General features: G+C 41.6%; 1 protein-coding gene across 1 annotated transcript in view; it reads right to left on the reverse strand.

The window, feature by feature from the left end:
• The window catches only part of DACH1 (dachshund family transcription factor 1), a 426,532-nt gene that overhangs the window by 229,370 nt on the left and 173,845 nt on the right, over positions 1–23,317 (reverse strand). The window contains exon 2 of the mRNA XM_077806900.1: positions 15,258–15,373. Coding sequence (XP_077663026.1) covers positions 15,258–15,373 — 116 coding nt within the window. The remainder of the gene's footprint in view (positions 1–15,257; positions 15,374–23,317) is intronic.

A 23,317-nucleotide genomic window follows, 5' to 3' on the forward strand; every position in this document is an offset into this window, starting at 1 on the left:
TATAGTGACTATTTCCTTAATGAAGTGCAAAAATGTTTGCATAATCTGATTCAGTTTGTTGAATTAGTTTACAGTTTATCACTCTAAAAATACACTTTGTTGCTTAAGTTTACAATATATTACCTTATTTCCAACAGGTAAACAGCTCAATATAGAGTAGTAATCAACTGAAAGCACTTTTCAGATTAAGAATCATGAAATTACCAATAGCCTAATACTGTGTTAATAAGTACCTATTTTAGAAAGAAATATGTCAATGTTACTTACTGTCTACCATCAGTCTCTTCTTTATTTCTAAAAGCTGTACATGCCTAAACTGAGAAACTGGCAAATCAGATTACAGTAACCTTCATCCTTCCTTATTCCATTCCCATACTGGCAATTCTCACACTCACACATTGTATTAGATGGAAATTCTAGGTCCTGGTCCTGCACAAATTTACTCTCAAGTTTACCTTTTTGCACACAGTACTCCAGTTCAACTCAGCTGTTCACTTGCATAAAGTTAAACACTTTAATAAGCATTTGCAAGATCCGGTCTTTACATTGTAAGAGACTATGTCTTTTTATGTCCTCTATAACATGACTAGTATGCTTTGAGTGGGATAATAATAAATAATAATAATACTAATAACACTTTATTAGGTAGAACTGATAAAGTGTGGTTAGATGCCAAGAAAATATAATTTAAACGTGAAGATATTAACATGAAATTATTCCACGATTGGTTTACCTGGCTTTGAACACCAAGTTGCTACTTTAGAAAGAACACTGCCATACCTTACCAACAGCTATACTCTGTTTACTCCATATTTGGCCTCCATAGTCAGGAAACCCATGTAAACACTTCCAACCCCAGGGAAGAGGGGTGGAAATGATGTCACAGCGTTCATCAGGCTTTGTAAAGAGAGTGGAAGTTGGAACACATTTTTACTGACTCAGGCCCAAAGTAAGAAGTAGTAATGAGAGAGATCACTCGTATAGTGCCAGGTTATCATCCAAAGATGAGTAAAAGAGAAAAAAGGAAAATAACAAAGTAAGACAGGAAGCAACCTAAATCGCAGAGTGTATTGCAAGCCCATTATAATGTCTTTACACTGGAAATGAAGGATTTTGGCATCAGATGGGGTATAAGTAATAACCAGAGGAAAAACCCTCATAAAACAAATTTGCTGAAGAAATAAGATAAAAACTGTGATTAAGTTAATGTAATAAAATTAAGTGTGTAAAGTGCTTTGAAATTATGGGATGAAAGAAGCCGTGTAACTGAAAAGTAGTATTTTTCTCTCTCCATAAATATGCCATATATTTCTGATTTCTGAAAGCACTTTACATCTGCATTTTATCTCTATAAACAGGAGAAAAGTGCAGTCTCTGAGGGTATGTCTACACTTCGAAATTAGGTCGAATGTATAGAAGTCGTTTTTTTAGAAATCGGTTTTATGTATTCGAGTGTGTGTGTCCCCACAGAAAATGCTCTAAGTGCATTAAGTGAATTAACTCGGTGGAGCCCTTCCACAGTACCGAGGCTAGAGTCGACTTCCGGAGTGTTGCACTGTGGGTAGCTATCCCACAGTTCCCGCAGTCTCCGCTGCCCATTGGAATTCTGGGTTGAGATCCCAATGCCTGATGGGGCTGAAACATTGTCACGGGTGGTTCTGGGTACATATTGTCAGGCCCCCGTTCCCTCCCTCCCTCCGTGAAAGCAAGGGCAGACAATCGTTTCATGCCATTTTTCCTGAGTTACCTGTGCAGACACCATACCACAGCAAGCATGGAGCCCGCTCAGGTAACCGTCACCGTATGTCTCCTGGGTGCTGGCAGACGCGGTACTGCATTGCTACATAGTAGCAGCAACCCATTGCCTTGTGGCAGCAGACGGTGCAATAGGACTGGTAGCCATCATCGTCATGTCCGAGGTGCTCCTGGCCACATCGGCCAGGAGCGCCTGGGCAGACATGGGCGCAGGGACTAAATTTGGAGTGACTTGATCAAGTCATTCTCTTTAGTCCTGCAGTCAGTCCTATTGAACCATCTTATGGTGAGCAGGCAGGCGATATGGATTGCTAGCAGTCGTATTGTACCATCTTCCACCAAGCAGCCCTGAGATGTGGATGGCATGCAGTCCTTCTGCACCGTCTGCTGCCAGCCAAAGATGTAAAAGATAGATGGAGTGGATCAAAACAAGAAATAGACCAGATTTGTTTTGTATTCATTTGCTTCCCCCACTCCCCTGTCTAGGGGACTCATTCCTCTAGGTCACACTGCAGTCACTCACAGGGAAGGTGCAGCGAGGTAAATCTAGCCATGTATCAATCAGAGGCCAGACTAACTTCCTTGTTCCAATAAGAACAATAACTTAGGTGCACCATTTCTTATTGGAACCCTCCGTGAAGTCCTGCCTGAAATACTCCTTGATGTAAAGACACCCCCTTTGTTGATTTTAGCTCCCTGAAGCCAAGCCTATAAGCCGTGTCATCAGTCGCCCCTCCCTCCATCAGAGCAACGGCAGACAATCGTTCCTTGCCTTTTTTCTGAGCGGACGGAATACCAAGGCAAGCATGGAGGCCGCTCAGCTCACTTTGGCAATTAGGAGCACATTAAACACCACACGCATTATCCAGCAGTATATACAGCACCAGAACCTGGCAAAGCGATACCGGGCGAGGAGGCGACATCAGCGCCGTCGTGTGAGTGATCAGGACATGGACACAGATTTCTCTGAAAGCATGGGCCCTGCCAATGCATGCATCATGGTGCTAATGGGGCAGGTTCATGCTGTGGAACGCCGATTCTGGGCTCGGGAAACAAGCACAGACTGGTGGGACCGCATAGTGTTCCAGGTCTGGGACGATTCCCAGTGGCTGCGAAACTTTCGCATGTGTAAGGGCACTTTCATGGAACTTTGTGACGTGCTTTCCCCTGCCCTGAACCACATGAATACCAAGATGAGAGCAGCCCTCACAGTTGCGAAGCGAGTGGTGATAGCCCTGTGGAAGCTTGCAATGCCAGACAGCTACCGGTCAGTTGTGAATCAATTTGGAGTGGGCAAATCTACTGTGGGGGCTGCTGTGATGCAAGTAGCCCACGCAATCAAAGATCTGCTGATATCAAGGGTAGTGACCCTGAGAAATGTGCAGCTCATAGTAGATGGCTTTGCTGCAATGGGATTCCCTAACTGTGGTGGGGCCATAGACGGAACCCATATCCCTATCTTGGCACCAGAGCACCAAGCCAGCAACTACATAAACTGCAAGGGGTACTTTTCAATAGTGCTGCAAGCACTGGTGGATCACAAGGGACATTTCACCAACATCAACGTGGGATGGCCGGGAAAGGTACATGAAGCTCGCATCTTCAGGAACTCTGGTCTGTTTCAAAAGCTGCAGGAAGGGACTTTATTCCCAGACCAGAAAATAACTGTTGGGGATGTTGAAATGCCTATAGTTATCCTTGGGGACCCAGCCTACCCCTTAATGCCATGGCTCATGAAGCCATACACAGGCAGCCTGGACAGTAGTCAACTACAGGCTAAGCAAGTGCAGAACGGTGGTAGAATGTGCATTTGGACGTTTAAAGGCACGCTGGCGCAGTTTACTGACTCGCTTAGACCTCAGCGAAACCAATATTCCCACTGTTATTACTGCTTGCTGTGTGCTCCACAATATCTGTGAGAGTAAGGGGGAGACGTTTATGGCGGGGTGGGAGGTTGAGGCAAATCACCTGGCTGATGGTTACGCGCAGCCAGACACCAGGGCGGTTAGAAGAGCATAGGAGGGCACGGTACACATCAGAGCAGCTTTGAAAACCAGTTTCACGACTGGCCAGGCTACAGTGTGAAAGTTCTCTTTGTTTCTCCTTGATGAAACCCCCCGCCCCTTGATTCACTCTACTTCCCTATAAGCTAACCACCCTCCCCTCCACCCTTCGATCACCGCTTGCAGAGGCAATAAAGTCATTGTTGCTTCACATTCATGCATTCTTTATTCATTCATCACACAAATAGGGGGATGACTACCAAGGTAGCCCAGGAGGAGTGGTGGAGGAGGGAAGGAAAATGCCACACAGCACTTTAAGCACAGCACTTTAATAGTTTACAACTTTAAAATTTATTGAATGCCAGCCTTCTTTTTTTGGGGCAATCCTCTGTGGTGGAGTGGCTGATTGGCCGGTGGCCCCCCCACCGTGTTCTTGGGCGTCTGAGTGTGGAGGCTATGGAACTTGGGGAGGAGGTTACACAGGGGCTGTAGTGGTAGTCTGTGCTCCAGCTGCCTTTGCTGCAGCTCAGCCATACACTGGAGCATACTGGTTTGATCCTCCAGCAGCCTCAGCATTGAATCCTGCCTCCTCTCATCACGCTGCCGCCACATTTGAACTTCAGCCCTCTCTTCAGCCTGCCACTTACTCTCTTCAGCCCGCCACCTCTCCTCCCGGTCACGTTGTGCTTTCCTGCACTCTGACATTATTTGCCTCCACGCATTCGTCTGTGCTCTGTCAGTGTGGGAGGACAGCATGAGCTCAGAGAACATTTCATCACGAGTGCTTTTTTTTTCTTTCTAATCTTCACTAGCCTCTGGGAAGGAGAAGATCCTGTGATCATTGAAACACATGCAGCTGGTGGAGAAAAAAAAAGGGACAGCGGTATTTAAAAAGACACATTTTATAAAACAGTGACTACAGTCTTTCAGGGTAAACCTTGCTGTTAACATTACATACATAGCACATGTGCTTTCGTTACAAGGTCGCATTTTGCCTCCCCCCACCGCTCGGCTACCACCTCAACCGTCCCCCTCCCCGTGGCTAACAGCGGGGAACATTTCTGTTCAGCCACAGGCAAACAGCCCAGCAGGAACGGGCTCCTCTGAGTGTCCCCTGAAGAAAAGCACCCTATTTCAACCAGATGACCATGAACGATATGTCACTCTCCTGAGGATAACACAGAGAGATAAAGAATGGATGTTGTTTGAATGCCAGCAAACATACACTGCAATGCTTTGTTCTACAATGATTCCCGAGTACGTGTTACTGGCCTGGAGTGGTAAAGTGTCCTACCATGAAGGATGCAATAAGGCTGCCCTCCCCAGAAACCTTTTGCAAAGGCTTTGGGAGTACATCCAGGAGAGCCACGAATGCCAGGGCAAATTAATCCTTTCACATGCTTGCTTTTAAACCATGTATAGTATTTTAAAAGGTACACTCACCGGAAGTCCCTTCTCTGCCTGCCGGGTCCGGGAGGCAGCCTTGGGTGGGTTCGGGGGGTACTGGCTCCAGGTCCAGAGTGAGAAACAGTTCCTGGCTGTCGGGAAAACCGGTTTCTCCGCTTGCTTGCTGTGAGCTATCTACAACCTCCTCCTCCTCATCATCATCTTCTTCATCCCCAAAACCTGCTTCCGTGTTGCCTCCATCTCCATTGAAGGAGTCAAACAATACGGCTGGGGTAGTGGTGGCTGAATCCCCTAAAATGGCATGCAGCTCATCATAGAAGCGGCATGTTTGGGGCTCTGACCCGGAGCGGCCGTTCCCCTCTCTGGTTTTCTGGTAGGCTTGCCTCAGCTCCTTAAGTTCCACACGGCACTGCTTCGGGTCCCTGTTATGGCCTCTGTCCTTCATGCCCTGGGAGATTTTGACAAAGGTTTTGGCATTTCGAAAACTGGAATGGAGTTATGATAGCACGGATTCCTCTCCCCATACAGCGATCAGATCCCGTACCTCCTGTTCCATCCATGCTGGAGCTCTTTTGCAATTCTGGGACTCCATCACGATCACCTCTGCTGATGAGCTCTGCATGGTCACCTGCAGCTTGCCACGCTGGCCAAACAGGAAGTGAGATTCAAAAGTTCGCAGTTCTTTTCCTGTCTACCTGGCCAGTGCATCTGAGTTGAGAGTGCTGTCCAGAGCGGTCACAATGGAGCACTCTGGGATAGCTCCCGGAGGCCAATACTGTCGAATTGTGTCCACAGTACCCCAAATTCGACCCGGCAAGGCCGATTTAAGCGCTAATCCACTTGTCAGGGGTGGAGTACGGAAATCAATTTTAAGAGCCCTTTAAGTCGAAATAAAGGGCTTCATCGTGTGGACGGGTGCAGGTTTACATCGATTTAACGCTGCTAAATTCAACCTAAAGTCCTAGTGTAGACCAGGGCTAAGAGAGGTAAGAGGAGCACTTGAAGTATCACTGCTTCAGTACCACACATTTCAAATTAAAGACGTTGCTCAGTGGGCCGAGCAGAAGACTCAATTAGTGCGCTTTACCAAATGCTGTCTGTGCCTGCAATACTCTGCTGTTTAAAAGTATTGATTAAAAAATACTTAATTGACAACATGAAAAGTCACAGCAATTGGTTTTCAAATTTCTGGGGAAGTGGAATAATGGAGAGTTCATATTATGCAAGCTCCTATTACTCCCCACCCCCTGTCTCGACTTTTCACATTTACTGTCTGGTCACCCTAGCGACTGGGGCAGACAGAAGACGGAGAAATGTTGATCTTTTTTGTTATTAAAAATTATGGCAGTTCATGAAGGTCACCTATTAAACAATTTGATCGTTCCTGACCACTTCTCTCCTCTTGCATAGTAGCAAGAAATTTCTACTGCTCTTGTCTGATGAGCCAAATTGCAAGAGTTGTATGTTTCATCTACCTAGGTGCTTATCATTGACTTCAGTTGACGTCCAACAGAAGTGAGGTGTCCAAAAGGACATCAAGCTTCAAAACTGAGCTAACAATTATAGAGTAGAGATGGGTGAGACAATATCTTTTAATGGACCACTGTCTCTCTCTCATATCCTGGGATCAACACAGCTACAACAACACTGCAAATAATTTGAGAGCAATCTGTTCTTGAGGAGGCATCTCTTAGAAGCCCTTTTCTCTTCCCACCCATATCACCACAGTCTGGCCTGGATTCAGCTTCAATAAGGTGTTTAGCCCAAGCACTGAAAAATGTGGAATACAGTGCTGTTTTCATTTGAGAGAATGAATATCTTGATCTAGGAATGGTCCATGAAATACTGCTAGCTTAAACCTGCCTCACCAGCTTCCCAGTCCCTCAGTTTTGCCTCACCAGTTCCTGCACTTCCTTGTCCTGCTCCTTTTCTTAATATTTATACTGATACCTTGTTTGCTGACAGTGCACACTGAGCACCATCAATGTGCTCAGCACTGTGTAAAAGCACACAACAAAACACAATCCCTCCATCAGGAAGGTTATTATCAGAAAAAAAGGAAATAAATGGCATTTAAACCCAAACATACCAGTCAACTATGGGCTAAAGACACTTTTCTTTGGTTTGTTTTACATACTGTGGTTAGTGTGTGGGGGGATGTCTCTTCCTTTTTCCCTCCTTTCTTCCACCAATTATGGGAACAAGAAACAGGTACATTGCCCACCTGCAAATGGTTTTAGGTATTTAATCCACTTCAGGGAATTTGGCATGGCTCTTTCTTTCCCCGCCAGAGAGACCTCAATGTTCACTATTCTGTGAGATTGAATAGTTTTAACCATCTGTTCTTGGGAAGTGTTTAAAGATAGTGGTGTACATCTTGCTCAGAAATACATGGCATCTAATAGTAAAGCCTATAGATTATGAAAATTACTATTGGTATAATTATTCATTAAAATGAGAGGACGATAGAACTACACAGCTTGATTGGATTAGTTTCAGAAAAGGTTCTTTTTATATGGTTTACTTTTGATGCATTTGTTGTGACTGGATTTGTTTTATTTGTCTGTGTATCTTCCTGGATGCTGTGGTTAGTGAAACCTTTAAAATAAACAAATCAGTCTATTCACCCTCTCATAGTTCTGTAGGCCCACCCTCATTTCTGATCTGAAACACCCATACATTTGCAGCTGTTGTCCTTTCCTGATATGTTAATGTGAAAGTACAACCTATAAAGTAGTTTAACTTCAAAAAATGTCCTTGCATTCATGGTAGTGCCAACTCTTATTCTTCACAAGAGAGTAGCTGTCTATAATAATGAACTTTGCAATAGATTAGCAATGGTGAACTTTTTTGAATAGTTAATAGTACTTTTCTTCATTTCCTCTTTGTTTTCCACATTCTGTTTCCTCTTCATTACTATGACTCTCTCACTGGGAGCCAAACTTACTGCCCTGCCAATGGCCTTGTTTCCCATGACACTGAATTATCTGTGGGAATGCATCATGTCACAGGTGTGTTGACTGGCTTTTCAATAGCCCCCTCTACCTAAGAATAATAGGTGAGAGGGTGAAGTAAGGGTGGTTTCACAGTGAGAACAGAGAGAGAGAGAGAGAGTTTGGGTTCTAATAACAAGAAGAAAAGAGGAGGTGCCGGAACACTTTAGAAAAGGGAAATGATTTTGAGGAGGAAATGATCCGAAGGGGCAGCCACCTTCTGTCAAAAGTGGTCAAACATGTAATCCACTTCTACTTCCTAACCTTTCTTCTCCCCTGTGGTATGAGGCATGTTGTAGTGGAAATGATTGTGTGCCATTGTTCAACCATTTTATTGTCACACTGTATAATTAGAACTTCTGTTATTGATATAAAACTCTATAAATGTTACCATAAAACAAGCAAACAAACCTAAAGATAGTCAGTCTATTTTTACTTACAAAAAAATCGGAGGGACACCAGCAGGGTTAGCTCATATTAAATATACAGCTGTAAGTCCTCTCAATTGTATGTCAGTTTGTATTTAATACAATGCTGGTATCACAAGTACCCCATACGTTTTTTATTAAAAAAAAGTTGACCTTGGAACTTTCTCATCCAGTTTCCCTTTAGATAGTTTTTTTCCCATCTATGAATTAATGTGTTTGATACTGCCTGAACCTCCTTTATAATAGCCTAACCAGCCTCCTTCTACAGTCTTCCTCCCTTTGCACTTCCACTGCTCCTGGAATGTGTCTCTGTGTGGTAAACCCTTATTGTCTTCTTACAATCTTCTATTGAAACTCACTGACTGGAGGGCTTATCAGTGTTGACCCCCCCACACTTGAGGTGTTAAAATTAATTAAACACTAACCACAGTATGTCACTGACTTAAAATAACAAGTTTGGGGGGGGAAATAATAATGGAAGTGGAGGGAGGAAATGGAGGGAGTTCTGAAAACTATATTTAAAAAAAAATCCTTAGCTAAGCATATCATTGGAATGAAGCCATAAGTCCAACAAAGTTGGCATTGCATCACACCATATAGTATAACGCAAGATGACAGAGGTAAACATCTATGATGCATCACAGCAACATACCCACTTATGAAATTTGAGGCAAAGCAAGTTCAGCGCACCATATCTCCCTGTGTGATAGCTGTATCAGCCCATAGCTCTATTATAAGCCCCCAAGTGATTTTTTTCAACATAATACCCCTCAAAAGACTGGCATCTAATTACATTAAAATAACTATGCACTACCCTTAAACAGCCTGTTGCCTTGCTTAGATTTTTACTTACTCTCTACTTTTAAAATTTAATAAATATTTATTGTGTCCCTAACTTATTTCAAATCTCTCTTGGCATCACACAAGCAGCTGGCTCCAAAGCGGACATGATTTTTGTCAGTAGAACTTCTGTAAAAAGAGAGCAACCAACTTTCTCCTTAAGCAAGGGAGTATCAAACTGCTGGTCCTCAGGTAACGAAGTATTTTTTTCCCTAACAAGTTGCAAGGAATTGGGCCAGTAAAGGAAGAACAGGTCTCCAAACAATGGATACATGACTCCTAGTTCCAGCTCCCAACCTGAGATTGTGAATTGGATTGCAATGACAAAGTGGGAATTTTCTGTAATATTTTTATGAATCCAATGTGAGCCTCACTTTCCACTATATTTTGCATGGCTACCCAGTGAAGAAAAAGGACTAAGTTTGTGCTCAGGGCAGGCTAAGAAACCTAGGTGTGTGTGTATGGCCTAGTTATCTGAGCCTGAAGGGATTACTAAAAAGGACTGGTAGAGGCTGACCCCATATCAATGGAAAATCTGAGAAAACAATGAAACACCCAATCACCAAGACATTGACACCTAGCAACCAGAGGTGGATGAATTTCCCCAACTCTCAGCAGGGAGGTTGAGCAAAGACCCCAGCACAGGAACAAAGGACTGGAGAGGAGTGAGGTAGAGGATAAGCATTGGGTTCTAGAGGAAGCTGGGGGCTCTCTCAACTGGGAACTGACTAAGGAGGTGAGACTGGGAAAGACAGACAGAACCTGAAAATGGAGTTTTACTAAAGTTTGGCTGGGGCTCTGGGCTAACCAGAATGGCCTTTGAGTTAACCTTCATTTCTCTATGCTAGCCTAAGGATTTCCTATGCTGTGTTCCACTTGACTAATAGATCCTACTATTTTGAAAACTCTGCCTGAGTGTCACTTCAAATACTAGGTTAGGTCCACTAATTCTTGAAGAGTGTACAGGTCTCTACCAGGAGTCTGTCTCAGTTGGACTTGCCAAACAGAGCTCGCGGTATGAGGCATGAGTGCTCAAGACCTATGTGTTCGGTCTCAGGAGGCAGTGAAGCCGAGTGGCCTTCCCTAAAGGAAGAGTGAGACGCCTTGGGGTTTGGTACATTGAAGAGGGTCCTCCAAGAGACTGTTCCAATGCTGGGGATGTAACACAAATCCTATTAATAAGTGACAACTGCCCATGACAACTCAATCTTTCAGATCAGAACAGTCACACCTGTTTCCCTTGCAGTAACCATCAAGCAAAGCTGACATACCCAATAAGAAAAGGAGTACTTGTGGCACCTTAGAGACTAACCAATTTATTTGAGCATGAGCTTTCGTGAGCTACAGCTCACTTCATTGGATGCATACCGTGGAAACTGCAGAAGACATTATATACACAGAGACCATGAAACAATACCTCCTCCCACCCCACTCTCCTGCTGGTAATAGCTTATCTAAAGTGATCATCAAGTTGGGCCATTTCTAGCACAAATCCAGGTTTTCTCACCCTCCGCCTCCCCCCCCTCCCCCCAAACTCACTCTCCTGCTGGTAATAGCCCATCCAAAGTGACCACTCTCTTTAAAATGTATATGATAATCCAGGTGGGCCATTTCCAGCACAAATCCAGGTTTTCTCACCCCCCACCCCCTCCAAAAACCACACACACAAACTCACTCTCCTGCTGGTAATAGCTTATCCAAAGTGACCACTCTCCTCACAATGTGATCACTTTAGATAAGCTATTACCAGCAGAAGAATGGGGTGGGAGGAGGTATTGTTTCGTGGTCTCTGTGTATATAATGTCTTCTGCAGTTTCCATGGTATGCATCCGATGAAGTGAGCTGTAGCTCACGAAAGCTCATGCTCAAATAAATTGGTTAGTCTCTAAGGTGCCACAAGTACTCCTTTTCTTTTCGTGAATACAGACTAACACGGCTGTTACTCTGATACCCAATAAGGTTTCCCATCCAAATATCAACATTCAAATATCTTATCAGTCAAGTAGAAGCCAAAAAGGCTGGGTTCTTAAACTTTTTTTGTAATATGAACTACATCTTAATAGAAAGATTGTCTCATAATCCAACTCCCCTCCAAAATGAAATTGTGCAAAACCCCTCTCACTTCTATCCGGGACCGTCTTACATTCCTGTCACAACTAAACCAATTGCTTACATGGATAAATAATTTTAGCTAAAACTGCATTACCTTTTTTTCCTATAATGCGACTGTGATTTGCTAAGTGGAAACAAGGGGAATTACCATCAGTGGGCCATAGACCACAGTTTGAGAACTGCAGCAATAGGGAAGGCAGCGAAAGATAAGGAAGCACTGTCCACCCATACATGCAAAATAAAGTTACATGTAGAGAATTTCAGTACAGACAGCAGCAAATGGATAGATACCAGGCCTATCACTGGCTATATATTATGGGAAGGGAACTTAAGGAAGGTGGAGAATCAGCTAAAGGAAGAGACCCTAGCTACTCTGCACTCCAGGAGTGGCTTGATTTTGTTTTGTTTTATTTTTAGAAAAATGTTTAATCTTCTTACATATGCTTATGAAAACTCCAAACCTTTAAACATCCTAACCAAGAAATGTGTGAGAAAACATTCATAATATGAGTTTTCAGTGCATGTAAAATGGAGCATTTTCATTATCAGCACTAACAACTTTAATTACAATTACTGTAATTCCCTCTTGGCAGACCTCTCCCTGGGGCTGCTCTGTCACTTGCAGCTGATTCAGAATATAGCAGTGCAACTGCTCACTCATTTGAGCTATTGTGATCATATTTTATGCCTGCCCTATGTTAGCTGTCTTTAAAATGGTGGATTGACTTTTACTTGGTAGTGCTGGCTCTTAAAGTTCTTAGCTTGGCTGCCTCAGTCTATATGCAAGACCTGCCCCTTGAGCATGCTACTTACAGTATTTGTGCTCATATTCCACCTGCTGTTTAAGGATCTCACCATCTTACTCCACATTTATGAAGCAACCTAAACTGTTCCCATATTCTAAAGATGTCCTATGAATCACCACTGTTCTCCCTATACTTATTGCCTTCCCTTCCAAACTATTTCCCTTTTTTTTATTATTTATCTGGACCCCTTATTTGATTTATGTGTTGGTATTTTAAGAAGCTGGTATTCTATATTATATTATATTATATTATATTATATTATATTATATTATATTTATGATTAAATTGTTTTCCTGCATACTTTTGGGAGGTGTGTGATAAATATAAAGGGAAGGGTAACCACCTTTCTGTATACAGAACTATAAAATCCCTCCTGGCCAGAGGAAAAACCCTTTTACCTGTAAAGGGTAAGAAGCTAAGATAACCTCCCTGGCACCTGACCAAAATGACCAATGAGGAGACAAGTTACTTTGAAAGCTGGAGGGGGGGGGATGGGGGACAAAGGGTCTGTCTGTCTGTGTGATGCTTTTGCCCGGAACAGAAAAGGAATGGAGTCTTAGAACTTAGTAAGTAATCTAGCTAGATATGTGTTAGATTTCTGTTTTGTTTAAAGGGCTGGTAAATAAGTTGTGCTGAATGGGATGTATATTCCTGTTTTTGTGTCTTTTTGTAACTTAAGGTTTTGCCTAGAGGGAATCTCTATGTTTTGAATCTAATTACCCTGTAAGGTATTTACCATCCTGATTTTACAGAGGTGATTCTTTTACTTTTTCTTCAATTAAAATTCTTCTTTTAAGAACCTGATTGCTTTTTCATTGTTCTTAGAATCCAAAGGTTTGGGTCTGTGTTCACCTAATCAAATTGATTTTTATCAAGCCTTCTCCAGGAAAGGGAGTGTAGGGCTTGGGGCGATATTTTGGTGGGGGAGACGTCTCTAAGTGGTCTCTTTCCCTGTTCTTTGTTTAACACGCTTGGTGGTGGCAGCATAAGGTCCAAGGACAAAAGGTAAAAGTTTGTACCTTGGGGAAGTTTTAATCTAAGCTGGTAAGAACAAGCTTAGGGGGTCTTTCATGCAGGTCCCCACATCTGTACCCTAGAGTTCAGAGTGGGGAAGGAACCTTGACAGGCGGCAAGAGAGGAACTGGGAACTATATAAATAATTCTTATTATTATAGTTAATTCATAAATTATTGCTTGAAAGAATGAAGCCACAAAGACCAAAAACTGTGACACCAACAACTGGGATTTTCTCTTATCTATCACCCAGAATATCTTCAATAAAAGAAAATAAAAAATGATCATGTTGCCTTATTTCTTATCATTATTATCTTATTATCATTATCATTATTTCTCTTATCACCCTCTTCTCCACTTTTCCTTCTGTGTATTTTTCTCCAACTTCTTTCACATCACCTACTTTGAACAAGTCTTTCTCCTCTGATTGCTTTTCCTTCATGTTCTTCTTTCTCTCTCACTCCATCCCTGACAAATTTCTTTTTCCCTCTCCCCTTTCTGATCATTCCCTCTCCAAAATCATTTCCTTTTCCTGAAGGGTACCATGGCCTTCTCTTTTTTTCTTCATGCTCGAATTCCCTCCCACTCTGTTCTCTCTGTGAATCCACCATACTTCCTCTTCACTAGTTTTCCTCTCTCCTACTAAGCCTTCCACTTCTCTAAATCTGATTCTCCATTTCTCCCTAGCCCTGCCCCGCAAGAGTACTTTCCTTTATCCCACAAGATGTTGTCAGGCCTGCCTACCCAACATACTCCTGCCTCACCCATTACATCCTTGCTACCAATGGCATCTTGCCCTCACCCTTTCTTGTCTTCTCCCCAAATGTCCTCCTACCATCTGTCTCCCTTCTCTCTCTCCCTCCCTCCCAGTTATTAGCCTTGCGAAGATCCCTTATTCTCCTCAAGGCTGCTTTGTGATCCCACTGCCTTTTCCTCTTAGATCTGTCTATAGCAATGTGTCTCTTGCTGAAGAGAAAGTCAGTGCTAAAGATGAAGATGAGGAAGTAAGTGGGTACCTGGGGAAGGAGTGGGGGGATTCAGATCAGCCTTGCAGAGGATAAAGGGGCTCCTGCCAGCCTGAAAAGTAAGGAGATGGCATGAGGGTGAGGGCCGAGGTTCCATAGCAACTCTTCCACTAGGATCTTCCATCTACATGGATTAGGTCTTCTATGTACAGTAGTAGGCCCCTCCTATTGATTTCAATGGGACTATCCTAGGAACATCCTATCTCCATAAGGAAGCAGAATCTGACCGACAGTGTTTATCTTTTCACCTTAAAAAAGATGATGGCAGTTTAATTAAGTGACAAAATGTTGCCTAAGTGGACATTAATATAATCACAAGGAAGGCAGACATTCTTCCCATTGAAATATACCATGGGCATGATTTGAGTGTGAGAAATCATAAGGAATGTTTGTGCAACAAGTAGTTACTCCAACTAATAAACTCAATTCTCTGGGGCAGGCACATTACTGATGATACCAACTATTGTACAAGTGGTCAGATAAAGAGGCAAAAAAGAGCAGTGACAAGGATCACTGATCTATTCAAAATACAAGGACTGAGGGAATTATTGTTTGCCAGGAGGATGAAAACAATAAGGTAAGAAATGCTATGCTTCAAAGGACTATTTTTTTAAATTAAAAAAAGAGAAAAAACACTATAACGGGTCACTGTCTACTCAAGTGTTTGTATTGTAAAATGTTGTGCTGCTACCTTTCTAGTAGACAATACATTGACATGACAATAAGATATTCCATATTGCAGCATAAGTTATGTGATATTACGGTGTTGATTTTGTATTTTTTTCCTTTTTTATTGTTTGTGATTATTAAACAAATGAATGTAAATCAACTAGCCATAACATTTCAAGTGTTAATGCATTATTAACAGTCCTACCTGTTGGCGGGATGATTCCAGGAGACATTAGACCTGGGACAGAGTGTGGCATGATATGAGAATTCTCTGGGGAGGTGACACTTTGAGTCCTCTTAGGAGGCCTTCCAGGTCTAGAACTGAAACAAACAAACAATTTTTTTTTTACAATTAAGCTGTTGTCTTACACATCATTTCAAAGTTGTTTCAAGTGGTAACATGGACTGTAAATAAATTTGTTTCAAGGACGGTTGCTTTTGCAGTTAGATGTAATAGACTTCCATCACTAATTAGATTACATGCTGAATTCATTTTCCTCATTGAAGATCAGCCGCTCTTGATGCATAATTCATAGCCTGCACCTCGTTACCTGCTTCTTCATATTAATATCTATACACAGTTTGAATTGCCTCGTTTGCATATGCTAAAGTTCTGCATGCAGCCTTCAGCACGAAAATTATGCACTAACTTGTAATAATTATTACAGTCAGCTTGCTATTGATTTATGAGACTTTTAAAAACCAAATATGTGTAGTACTTGTAATGAATGATATTTTAAGGTTCTTCAGGAAATTAAAAGGCAATGGCTGCCTAAGGAAATGTTCTGCTTGTTTGATTTAATACTACAGTTAGCTGGGAGGTGGAATGAAAGAGTGATTCAGACCTATAGCACATTTTTCGATGATATGTTTTATTACTTCGCACTGCTAGCCTGATATCTAGATGATAAATGACAATACATATCTAATGTGTGAAAAGGTCTTGCAATTTCTTTATTTTTTGTCATTTAAAAGATAAGTCAAGTTATCATTTAACCCTTATTCTATTTAAAGTGAAAATCACACTAAGTCACCTTACTTTAAATGTACTACATCAGAAAGGGCTCAGAATTATTTGTAGGACACTGTTGAGCAACTGTCATCATAGCAGCATACATATGCCCAGTGTGAATAAATAAAAGTTTAAATAAATAAATAAATAAAAGGCTTCAAGTTTAAGCATTCCTTGTCCTTTGCTCATATAACTTTCCACCTCCAGTAACCTACAAATTAAACATGGACTACAATGAAAATATTTACTACCTACCCATATATGAATAGAATCATAGAATCATAGAATATCAGGGTTGGAAGGGACCTCAGGAGGTCATCTAGTCCAACCCCCTGCTCAAAAGCAGGACCCATCCCCAATTAAATCATCCCAGCCAGGGCTTTATATCTGCAACACATGTGTCAACAAAGTGTGCATATGCCCATGTATAGACCAAACCATTATGCTCTTGTACGTTCCTAGAGCTACCTACTTGGGGGTTATTTAGGGATGACTTCACAGAGCCAGGCAATCTATTTTTTTTTTTTTTACATTGAAGTCTTATTCTTGGCTATGCCCAACATAAGGGTGTCTCGTTTATTTCTGAAGGGGGGGAAGATGGTGACAATCAGCTGCTCAGCCCCTGCGGTCCTAGCATAGGCCAAAATACCATTGACTGTATTGGGATTGTTATCTATGCTGGGACTGCAGCAGGAAGCAGATAATAAAACATCTACTTTTCCTGTGACCATCAGATCATCCCTGGGTTTAGAAACACCCAATTTTTTTTTTAACTTCTACAACCCATTTCTAATAAACTAATGACAATCAAAGTGCAGGACATTTCCTTGGAGTTTAATGACTCAGGGCCTTGGGCCATTAACCTTAACTGGTCATTAGTTCCTAAGTTACTGTCCTGAATTGAGGTCATTATTAATATTATAAACCAGGGAATTTTTTCTTTTTTTAAAGATAAACAAAAATTCTTATTTCCTCCTCTAATTGAAAAAGGTCTACATGAGAACCAGATTGTTTTACAGTGATATCACAAAGAGGCATCACATCAGAAAATCAAAAATCCTCACTTTCTTTGGAATGTTCTATATGAGTGATAATAAAATAAACATGCCATGAAAACACCTGAAACTGATAAAATCACACACAAAAACCATCTGACTTCAATGGAGTGTTTCTAAAATATTCCCCACAAAAAAAGCCCACTGTGTTAGCAAACTTTAATGGCTCAATTTAAATACCAGTGGCGACCCTCTCTTCTCAACTCACAGTGGTGAGCCTGGGTATTGCAGGAATCTGACATCAACATACAAGCCATAGCCTATGTGTTGCTTTACCAGACCATAATAGAGCACATTATGTATGGAGTGTTAGCAGAGGTCTTCAGGCTCATTAAAATGTAAGAGATCACACCTGCAAAGACTCATTTTTTGGAGGTAGTGCTTACTGACAAAAGTCGCCTCAGCGAAGTCAGCAGGCTTGATTGTGCCACAGGCTGCAAGGCCTATGCAAGTGAATCAGGGGAAGTAAGAGCCTTATAACCCCATGTAAGCTACCCAGACTTGGGGCTGGGCACACAGGGGAAGCAGTGCTCTGCCCTTATGATTCCTTCCATATGCTGCTCCTGGAGCAGCACTTGAACATGCTGCACCATACAGAGGAGGTTGCCACAAAGTCATAAACTAGCCCAACAGGGTAACTTTCTGGAGTAAGTGTTTGCTGGGTGAAGACCTATGTTTCCAATTCAAAACCCAAAGGGTGATGTTATTTAAATGCCAGTTCGGTGGGCTAGTTCTCTTTTTTTTCTGATAACATTTTTTTCCACGTAGAAACAACCATCTTGCACTTTTTTATCTATTTAAGAAATAGTTGCTAATTATGAAAATTCAGGTAAATAAATTTCAGACTCCTAAAATAATAAGTCTGGAAGACCTAATTTAGAGTCACTGCAGACTGTCTAGTACCCAATTAAAATGAGTACACCACTGATTGGATAAAGGAAGCATACACTGATTTCCCCAAATGACTGATTATGTAATAACAATTGTTTTAAGTTATTATTTATATTACACACTTGTTTCACTAACAAATTTCTAAACTACAATAATCCTGTTTTATATTTGCCACCAAGGTAGTTAATCCTTTATATTATGCGTATATATAATATGCATATAATGCCAAAATTTTGACTGTCTCTGTTTTTAAAGGGGCATAGGAATGCTTTTTGAGCTAAGATGGAGAAAAAGTACATATTCTTGTATCTTTCATTCCTACAGTTCAGCAAAAGTAAAAAAAAAAACTTATTTTGACATTTTAAAGTTTTTGTACCTCGCCAGAAACCTTGCATACTACTTTGTTGTTTATGATGAAATTTTTCTAGTTCTATTATAAAATCTTAAAAATAACTATGGCCTGACTCAAGAATGTACGCTGCTCTCTCCTGCAGAGCTAACCAAGATTAACTGCTCTCAGGGCCAGATGTCTGTATACAGGGTCATAGTTCCACTTCCTAATTGGTATAGCCATCCCTGGCAGAGGGGCTTGGTCCACAAATAGATTGTCCTTCTTTAATCCATTCTTTCCCCCAAACTAAGCATAGCTCATGTTGCAATGAAGCAGCCATGAAGCAGGTAGTTTTCAATTATGAAAAGGAGAAAAAATACAGGGGAAGAAATCATACTTGGGAGGTGACAAATGACAAATGCTTGAGGAGAGTATGCACCCACGGCTCAGTCTGCCTCCTCTCAAACTGGAAAAGTAACGAGGTAAAAATAGAGAATAATATTTTTTATTATTATTCTTTAAAACTTTCACAAAGAGCATTTAAGAATGTCCTGTTACACCCTTAGCTGGTTTTTATCATTGTAGCACCATCAATTTCAAAGCAGCTCTGCTAGTCTTGGCCTATGCAGCTTGGCCAATGCAGCTGAAAATCTTGCCCTATGGGCAAAGAGCAGGTATATAATTTAAATGAACCATGTTTGGCAGAAGTGCATCTCCAGACACTCCTTGTTCAGCCAGACCTTCATGTATAGGTGCACTACAATCAAAGGAAAGAATCTGGTCCAAACTCAGGTCCCTTTGCAAGGGGACACCAGAAGAAATTATCTCCTTAAATACATTTTGCATTCAATAAGCCCTTTCCTGCCACATTTAGAGTACCTCTTTCAAGACTTTAGAGCTCAATTGCTTCTTCTTTCTCCTCTAGCTTCACAGTATACCAGTGTCACTTATTAACAGCAGCAGTAATGGATTAACCAATTTTGCTCCTCTCATTCATGCTCTGGAATGCAGCAGTGTCATTTTAAGTGCTAACATTCTCAGTGAGGAGACACCAGGTATGCAAAACAGCAGGGGATCACAATCACACCCTAAGTGCTTGTTGTATTAGGCAGCACTGTAACGGTTAAAAATCTGGTGTGGTAGGAAGAGATCTTGCTAGGGGGGTTAGGGGAGACTGGATAGGGCAAAGGAATGATACTGGCATATGGAGTCTTTTACCTCAAGGCAATTGGTTGAATCCAGTATAGGTGATCAGTTATCAAAAGTTATTACAGTCTATTGACTAGCTGGTGTGCTATGTGAAATGCGTCAAATGTCTCTGCCCAGCTCCCAAAGAATAAATACCTGCATTACGAAAAGCACTACCAACATTGGTACTAACAAAAAATCTTCCTGGTCTCAGCAGAGAGATCAATAACTGAATGGCACTGAGAATCTCCCACTATTAGAAGCGGTCCTTCCTTCCTGGTACACCTTGCACTGCTGCTGCCAGTGCTGTACCTGCACCTCTCATGAACACTATAATGATGCATCAGCTTGCAAATGAAAGGCTAAAACAAAGCAAAATGCCAAAGGATTGACCAAACCACCAAAAATGTAACTTCATTCCTCAGTTTTGAAAAAGCCTGATTTATAAGGTTACCATCCTTCAGAATATTTCAAATGTATTGCACTATAGTATTAAAGGGAAAAGACAAAATATTCTGATGTTCATTCACGCCAGTTCAAGTTTTCCTCTTAGACACGTACCCTCAACTTTAGTTAACTGAAAGCATGTCCAAGAACAGAGAAGCAAGAATGTAATCCTAAGATTAGATAAATTTCTATTTTAGCAGTTAGTAAAACAAACATTACTTTGTGTTCTATTTACTTACAGCAGTAGTATAAAACAATAAAAGTCTCAGGGCAATTACTTTAAATTTATTTTTCTTCCCATAGTTATGCAGAAAACCTTCTCACGCATAATTACTGTTGAACTTCTCATGATGTATTAGAAAGATTTATCGAGACAGCAAACAATGCTGATAAAAAATAAAGTACAGAGGTGCATTTTAAAATCTTCACAAGGGAAAAAGAAACAAACCAATGATCTTTGAAAGGGAGAGACTGTGCCATAAAAGTGGTTCCAGAAAGTGAAAGGACAATAGTATTCTACAGACTTAAAATATATACTTCTTCTATTTTTAAAACTAAATTACTGAGAAATGAATCTTTGGCCTAGTGGGCAGTACCAGTTTATTAATGCTACAAATAATTAGACAGAATGGAATAGGATACTCTGCACGCGATAGCCTATCCAAAGGACACTCATTGCACTAATAAATCAGCTGTTTGGTTCTAGGCACATTACATTTCTTTGGTGGTTATAGCAGACCACATTAGGCTGTTTCCCTTGCTGCAAACCCCTATGCAAATATCATGGCTTCCCCTAAACTTGCCACATATCGTACCAAACTTGTTCTTGGAAATATTTGGAAAACCCTAGGCAGAATATTATTATTTGTATTACTGTAACACCTAAAGGCCCCAGTTCAAGTCGGGCGCCCCACTACAAACACACAGTAAGAAGTAGTCCCTTCCCTGAAGACCTTGCTATCTAAATACACAAGTCAAAGGGTGAGAGAGGAAAGAGAATCACACTTGTGAAGTGTTTCAGAGTAACAGCCGTGTGAGCCTGTATTCGCAAAAAGAAAAGGAGTACTTGTGGCACCTTAGAGACTAACCAATTTATTTGAGCATGAGCTTTCGTGAGCTACAGCTCACTTCATCGGATGCATACCGTGGAAACTGCAGAAGACATTATACACACAGAGACCATGAAACAATACCTCCAGTTCAGTGAGAGAGTTGGAACTAGAACTCATGTCTTATGACACCCAGCCCTATGCATTAGACCAGACTGCCCCTCAAACACAGTGGCCACCATTAAAAAGTCAACATTTTTCCAAACAGTTACCACAAAAATAGAACATTTTTGTCGAAAACATGACAGGAAATAATTGCAGTATCTCATAGACTGCAGTGTGTCACCATTAACAAATATTGTTTTCTTTATGGCAACCAGCGTGACTGGATGTCTACAGTAACAAACAGGGCTGCTATTTGGCTGAGACAATTAGGGTGGGATTGGTGGAAGCCATGATGTTTATAATTTTGCCTCTTGCATGTAGCTGTGATATTAAAGGTACAGGATTTGGGGGAGATTACTCAAACATTATGGTTCTCCTAATAGATAACAACTAACATGCAAGCCACCCTGTTTTTAATCTATATCATAAATGATAGTTACAAACAGTTAATTGTTTGGTCGTAAGATTGTGATGTCACAGCTGACTTGGCCAATAGCTCACTACTGCATCTTCAGTCCATTGGTTGAAATGCTACAACAGTTGTGCTGGGCTGAGGGATGTCCTGGCCTCTGCTTCCCGCAGCCCCCATTGGCCTGGAGCGACGAACCACGGCCAGTGGGAGCTGCGATTGGCTGAACCTGTGGACGCGGCAGGTAAACAAACCGGCCCAGCCCGCCAGGGGGCTTACCCTGTCAGGGTGCTTGCCAAAGATTGCTGATCCCTGCTCTAGAGGGAGATGTAACAGATATTGCAACCCCATGCAGTATCTTGGGGGTTCATTGTTTTAAATGAATGGATGATGTATGTTTGTGTTCTACTCAGTGAGGAAGGGCTACCGCAGCTCCTCTAGGAACTTAAAACAGTGGGTGGAGATTTAGGCAAATCATCCCAGTTGTAACCCCCACCCTGAGAGGTACCACCTGCTTGGGAGTTCAAACTGGATTCTCCAGAGGCCAGCCAAACACAGAAAGGACTTTGGAATAAATAGCTTGACTTAAAACTGACTCAGGGCCTTCTTATTGGTCCAGCAAACAGACAGACCCTTCAGACCAGGGCCCCCAATCCTTGAGGAAGGATTGGACGGACTAACACCTACCAGGTTCTGAGGTTGAAGTTGGAGTGACCTCTGGTAAGCTTTTTAGCATGTGTGCAGGTTCTTTTCTCTGTAATGTTTTCACCTTAAGAATAAACGTGATTGCTTAGAATGAACTGTGTGGTAACTTGTAACTGTTGACAATTACTCTGTTCATGGCATCTGGAGAGCAAGCAGTGCTTAATTTGTGCCAGGGTTTACCAGGGCTGAACCCTAGCACCTCTAGACTTGGCAGTTCATAGCCTCTGCACCTCTGGGCTTGCTGTATCAGTTATGAATGGAAAAATATTGTGTGAGCACCAACACCTAATTGCTTGAGTCCCGGCACCTCTTTTATTATAGATAAAGCACTGAGAGCAAGCCAAGAACCGGTGCTGATCCATCTAGACAATCTGGCTTGCTGGGAATATCACAGCGTAAATCTGGGAGCTGCACGGCTTAACGCTGTCAGGAGGCAGGGAGACATGGGTCTCTTCCCAAAAGAGGTGATTCCTGAGGAGTTTAGAGTGGTTGTCCTTGACAGATCACAAGCGTGGCATATAGGTGCTGTGACAGAAGAGGGTGGCAGAAATGAAGCCATGCAAAAGTGGGAATTGGGTGCTTCTGCAATGAAGAACTGAGAAGACATAAAATTAGGGAAAAGGAACACAAACAAAAGAGAATGGGAAAGGGAGATAAACAAAGGGTTAAAATAGTTGTGCTCCTAATGGTGAGCATATTTTCTCATTGAGCAATACTAAAATGTCCATAAGATATTCAAATAATAAATAATCAGATTAACTAAAAGTTAAATTAGTACATAACAACCATATTCTACCCTTCATCTTTGTGCTTACCTCCCATTGACATCAGTGGAGGTTCCACAATAGATGAGGGCAATATGTAATCCGGCACAGAATGTGCGTGATACCTCAGTATAAGAGTTTCAGCATAAATCCAGATATTGACAATATCTGAACTTGAAAACTTCAGAACAGATAGTTAAATACTAATTATTAGTTTTCCCCTCATTACAACTTTCTTCAGTTTTATCG

Source organism: Eretmochelys imbricata, chromosome 1, assembly GCF_965152235.1.
Source record: "Eretmochelys imbricata isolate rEreImb1 chromosome 1, rEreImb1.hap1, whole genome shotgun sequence".
In the NCBI taxonomy this organism is placed as follows: Eukaryota; Metazoa; Chordata; order Testudines; family Cheloniidae; genus Eretmochelys; species Eretmochelys imbricata.